This window comes from Pteropus vampyrus, unplaced genomic scaffold, assembly GCF_000151845.1.
Source record: "Pteropus vampyrus isolate Shadow unplaced genomic scaffold, Pvam_2.0 Scaffold12, whole genome shotgun sequence".
Taxonomy (NCBI): Eukaryota; Metazoa; Chordata; class Mammalia; order Chiroptera; family Pteropodidae; genus Pteropus; species Pteropus vampyrus.
In genome coordinates, this window is record NW_011888793.1 from 6,171,874 (window position 1) to 6,178,110 (window position 6,237).

The 6,237-nt window shown below is 35.9% G+C and overlaps 1 protein-coding gene across 1 annotated transcript; it reads right to left on the bottom strand.

The window, feature by feature from the left end:
- Window positions 1-2,558: 2,558 nt before the first annotated feature.
- LOC105305298 (serine palmitoyltransferase small subunit B) lies at window positions 2,559-4,907 on the bottom strand. Its single transcript, XM_011379828.2, has one exon. It carries the CDS (start codon window positions 4,876-4,878, stop codon window positions 4,648-4,650), a length of 231 nt encoding a protein of 76 aa, XP_011378130.1. The 5' UTR covers window positions 4,879-4,907; the 3' UTR covers window positions 2,559-4,647.
- Between the last annotated feature and the right edge of the window lie 1,330 nt (window positions 4,908-6,237).

Consider the following 6,237-nt stretch of genomic DNA (forward strand, 5'->3'; position numbering starts at 1 on the left):
TACAATTTACTTGGAAATGAAGCTTTTCCAGTATAAACTTAGAAAACAAAAGGATAATGCTTCTTTTTTTCCTTTTCCCCTCTTCCCAATCTCTCTCTCTCCCCCTCCTCTTCATTCCTTTCTCCTGTATTATCACTGAGCGGGAATCCAAGCTGAGTGACACAGAGCTTTCCTCAATTGCTGTGTCCCTAGTGATCAGGAGGATGCTATCCAGGGAGTTTATGAATTTACTTGCTGTGTGTGGGGGTAGCTGCACCAGGCAGAGACTGGGAGGGTAGGACATAGGGCATTCACCTCTATTTTGCAGTCTCCCCAACCCTCACAAACAGACATCAGGATTAAGCGCTGCCTCTGTTAGAGAGAAACAAAAATCCATTCATAAAAAGGGACAATTCAAATTTTGAATTTCATAAGGAAATGATTAAAAGTGTGAATATCATCAATAGAATACATCTCATTGTTAATGAAAAATCTACAGAAATAGACGGTCATAGTGAAAGCACTGTAATTTTATTTTGGAACTTCTGCCTCCTGTTTTCGTATAATTTCGAAGCAAATATCTAAAATTAAAAATTGATCAGCTTTGTCCCACTAATCCTACCATTAAATCTTCTCAATGTTATTACTTTTATTATTGTCAGCATAATAATTGAGGAATGAATCAAAAAGAACCCAAACTCTAGAGTTTGCTCTCAAAGCATTTTCAAGCTCTAGAATGGGTGTTGGAAAATTTAATCCCTAGGAACAATCATGATACTGATAGTTTGGTTAGTTAGTTTTGATGATTCAAAGTACCTAGAAATAACATTCTGTTTCATGGTGAAAAATAGAAGTCCTTTCTTCTAATCAGAAGTATAAGGACTCTTGATGAGATTGGTGAAGCTTTGAATACTGGAAGAAAAGTCAAAGTATATGAAAGAATTCAACTTTTCAAAAAGGTTCTATCTTTTCTTATGGGTAGCCAATCAACTCTCAAATAACTCCCAAAGTGAGGAATAAGTTTCCTTTGGGTGAGCTAGATATTTAAAGACAAAGATTTTGTGTATTTAATGGAATTACCACTTTGAATCAACCCATAAGCAAGACATGTTGACTTTCTAGCTCCAAAATATGTGTCATATCAGACCGTGTATCTTTCTCTGTCTCCAATGATGCCACCTTAGTTCAGCTTTCATCACCTGTATCAGGTCTTCCTGCTCAGACTCATGCCCATGTCCCACTAGCTCTCACATAATATCCAGTGTTAGCATTTTATAGTGTAAACAACATCACCTCTCTCTCACATTGCCGCACTGCTTAAAGTCCTGCATTGAGAGAGGTTTGGATTTTACTCTAATGCAGCCCCCCAAGTACTCCACCCTCCCCAAACCTTCCGCTTTCTCTCCAGTACTCTGCTATTTGTTTCATAAGACCTTACCAGAATTTGTAACTATTTTGTTTGCTTATTTTATTCTTGTATCCTATTGCCTACAGGATTGTATGATTTACAAATCCAGGGATTTTTTTCTATTTCTGTCTTGTTCATCTTTGTTTCCTAGTGGCAAGCTCAACATATAGTATATGGTAGACTTTTTCCCCAGAGGTTTTTTTAATAAAAAACATTCAAACATCCATTAAAGAGAATTTTGCAATGAATACCTGAATACCTACCACCTTGTTTCTACTGTACTTTTTCATCACATATCTTTTCATCTCTCAATTTCTCTACCAATACATGGTGGGTTCTTAATATATTTGTTAAAAGAATGAATAAATGAATTAGTGTTACTCCTTTGGTCGATAGCCTGAAGCTGTCCATTCTGGTCTGCCCGTACAAATACTGAGAGCTTCCTTGTTTCTGTGTGGTCACAGTGTATGGGGGACTGTTTTATTCCCTAGAATATGTATCTTGCTGAGCTCTGTACCAGGTACTGTGCTAGATACTGGGGGTTCAGAAATAAGGACAAATTTCCTGATTCCAGGGGCACATAATCTGCTAGAGAGAGGAACTAAATGTGTTAACGATGGAAGAAGAAAGAAGTAGAAAATGTGGATTAGTAACTTTTTTTTGCACACATGACTTATTAATAAAGACTGACCAGTGTTATCTTGATGTTAAAACTGACTTATTTCTTGACATTTTGTGGTTTTTGTTGCACAAGTAGATAAAATCAATTGTTGACTTGGCTAATACCAGTGAAGGGACATTTTATGAGTCCTACTTCAGTGAGTGACAAATGCAAGCATATTTAAACCAGGAAACTTTTGGCTTTCCTTTTCTTTTCTTTTCTTTTTTTTTTTAAAGTTCTGTACACATCATTGAAACATACAAGTAATAGAAGCAAAGGACAAGCATATAAAAAGTGTTCCTAATATAGACTAAATATGGTCAAGGTAAAGAACATCTCTGTCTGGTCTAGAAAACTGACAGAGCAGGCAGGGCAGGTCGAGCTTTTTTCCCTTCTGCACGCAGATATTTTTCCAAATTGTGTTTGACTATATTTTTCGTACCCTGTTATTTATTATTTTGATTGTTCAGAGGAAATACTTACCTTCAAAGCGACATCCTGGGGCAGTGGTTTACAATATCCTTTATTAAGCTTTGCTGTGTCTATTCACATTGTTCTAATTCTTATTTTTAGAGAGGGGATTTTAAGAAGGTCAGTGCAGTATATTTGTGATTAAATTCCAGGAGTACTTAGCAGGGGTCCATGTAATAAGGGTATTGAATCATTGTGAACTGAGAACACTTCCAAGTTTATGCTTTAACTGAGAATCCTCTGTTAAATATTTAAAAGTGAAAGCAATCCTTCAAAACAGGCATATGTGCCTGGACAGCACAGAAATGGTGAACACAGTACTAGGGTAAGCAGAAAAGGCAAAAACTGGGAACTGGGCTTATTGTTTTTCTGACCTCAGCTCTCTCCTCATACCTCTTACTGCTTTTGTTTGCTGGTGTACTGCTTTCCAACATTTTAGTGACTCCCAGCCCTTCAACTTTCATTCGCTCACGCTGACCTCCCATGGGTTCCCATGTGGCAAATATTTCAGAGCCCCGTGTAGTTCTGACTTGGATACGCTCCCTTGCTTTGCCACTAGTAGCTGAAGGTCCTTGAATGAGGAATGTATCTTTTCCAAATTCCAAGTTCCTTCCCCGTAACTGGTAGACCTTAATACCTACTTCAAAAATGTAAAACATGTCCACCATGGAGTAGACCCTTGATAAATGTTAGTTTTACCCTATCATTTTAAGATCAGTTGCCACCTGCATTAGTGAGAAATGATAATTTTGGGAAGAAATATGGATTTAGGCACCTATATAGTACACTATGAGGGAAAAGCATATCTGGAGGTAGATATTTTATTTATAAAATTAGACCTAAATTTTTTTTGCAAAAACCAACAAATACATGTTCAGATCTGGTTTATCTTCAAAACACATGTTTGTTTTTGTGTTTTTAACAAACATGCAAGTTAATTTGGCATGCCAAACATCTTTCTCTCTAGCTGTCTTTGGAAAAATTTTTTTTTTTCATACCACGAGGGTGCAAATATTGTCTAAAAACGATTTACATTTTTACCCTCCAGAATTACTAACATTAATATTTATTGAGAAGAAAGAAAAACTGCAAGGTTCGATCTTTGGCATTCACATTTGATTCAGCAGTATAATTAAAAACATAATTGTTTTTAAGATAAACACTTTGAAGGAAATTTAATAAATCTTGTTTTTTTCTCTGCAGAGGAGCCACTGTATCAAAACATTTAACTGGATCTGTTGAGTTCCTGCTGGTAGAATATTACTTCCAGCCTATTTATTAGCTTTTCTTCCTGTGGCCCAATGCACGCTTCCCCACCCCCACTCACTCCACTGAGTGAAAACACAGAGAGAAAGCAGTTTCTTTTCTCTCTCCTCCCTGCCAGCATCATGCAAGGCCAGGCAACATCACAAGTCACAATACCTGAATTTATATTTTGTTTCTTATACGTAAAATTATTTTGTATTATAATACTTACTGGGTTATTTAAAATCAACATTGTTGATTTTAAACTATTATAAAGCCAGACTTTTAGAGACATTTGAAACAAGTCATGAACCATGTCCGAAAGGAGATAATTGCCTCCAACTTATTCTTTTGCACTTGAAGTAAAAGAATTTTAGGTATCAGCAGTTTACTAGAAAATGACTTTAGGGGGCCTATATAATGTATTCATATCTTTTTCTATATTGTAAACAAGGATATAATACTTTCGATAGTAGCCATGAACAAATTTTTAAAAATATATCCTTTAGTATAGAATAGGTATCAAGTGAACATTTTAAACATGATTCTGGTAGATCTCTTATGAGCCTACTTTCCAGAAAGTTTTTATGTGACATTTCATGATTTAAAAAAAACCCAAAAAACCTAAAGGATAGATTTAAGCTGAGAAAATATGCTGTATGTGAGGTAAGGTCATTGAAGTACCTATAGTCTGATGCAGAATGTAATATGTACAAAAGAACCTAGAGAAACATCTATTTCAAATTTCAGGCAAGATATAAGAGTGCATAGAGAATAGAGAGCTTTTTAGGTCACATAGTGAAAGAAGACACAGTATTTAGCTAAAACAATGTTGTAAGCAACATATACAAGTGCGGTGCCAATTCACAGAATGCACACGAGATCAATTAGAAATTGTACTGTGATAGCCACATATTTTGGAGAAAAATTCCCAAGCCAGGCGGATGTGGATTGGGATAAAAACATAGGCAGTATACACCACCATAGCAACAATGGTTAATAAGATGGTATTGAACATGGATTGCTCCCAGGGCTCTAAGACAGCACAGCAGCTAATGATTTGGTATTGATAGTAGAGCCAGGAGAAATAGTCTTTCACACGCCTGAAATCCATGGTTGGCTCCTTCAAGCTGCAGAAAGTCTGTCCTGTTAAAAAAAAGACAGCAGATTAGAAGAAAAATAAGACAAGGAACCAAACCCAGAATCTCCTTAGATTTTCATGATCTCAACATGTTAAAATCTTTCAAAGAATGTTAATGATTACTGAATGGCTTAATACTAATATTATTTGGAAATAATATGCAATATTTTAATCATACAAATTAATAATATTCCCACTACTAATAATTACTACTATAATTAACAGCAACAATATTATTAATAGTAATTTTCATCTAAAAATGATAATTCCTAGTAATAACTCTAGTGATATTAGTATCTACAAATTAAGGCTAACCACATTTTCTTTATTCATGTATAGAGATAAACTATTTCCTACAACATATATTCTGGAAGAATATTTAAAGAACTGCATACAGAAAAGACTTAATATAGCAAGCCTGCGGCTGCTATCTTTAGAAGGTCCCACTGGCAAATTTGGCCCTTGGCTGGCATCTGGGATCTTGGGTTTTGGAATGATCTGTCCATTCTCTAATGAATAGGATGATTCACTATGCCTAGACTGTGCAAACTCTGTAATTAATAGTGAACATCTGCTTTATTCTGGGAGTCTGAAATTTTGGTAATTACCAGAGTGTCCACATAACCCGTCCCAATAAAAACCTTGTTGCTGAGTCTCTAATGGGCTCCTCTGAGTGGGAATATTGCACGTGTATCACTGTACTTTTTGCTAGTAGAGACGGGAGCGTACTTAGTGTGTCTGCTTATGGGAGGGAAAGAGCATAGGAAGCCTGTAAGTGGACTTCTTCGGACTCCACCTGTGTCTTTCTTCCTTGCTGATCCTGTAATAAACTATAGCTGTGAGTACAACTATATGCTGAGTCCTGCAAGTCTTTCTTGTGAGTCACTGAAAGACTCAGTGGGGGCCTCTGAAACAAATGGGAAGCCCCAAGTGTACCTTTGGGTGGTCTTTTTTTTTTTTTTTTTTTTTTTGGAACTCATGAAAACCGTATAAGTATGTTTTGTTGGCCCTCAGATAGGACAGTTATAATCGCATGAAAATCTTCCTAGAATGAAGAACATCTATCATTTAAGATGATTCTTGAGAAGATTTTGTGGACTTTCATAGACACAATGGGTGTCTGTGGGGGATACTAGCTGACTTTTATGCCTGTTTTGCTTACTCCTAAGAATATAATGGTGCCACATTATCTAGGTCCAGTTTGATAATTTTCACTATTCAAATCAGAGTTAAAAAATTTTGATGATTTTTTCTATCTTCTGATCTGAAATTTTCTCTCTTTGATTCTCTTTTGAGTAAAGCAAGATCTGGTTTATCTTCAAAACACGTGTT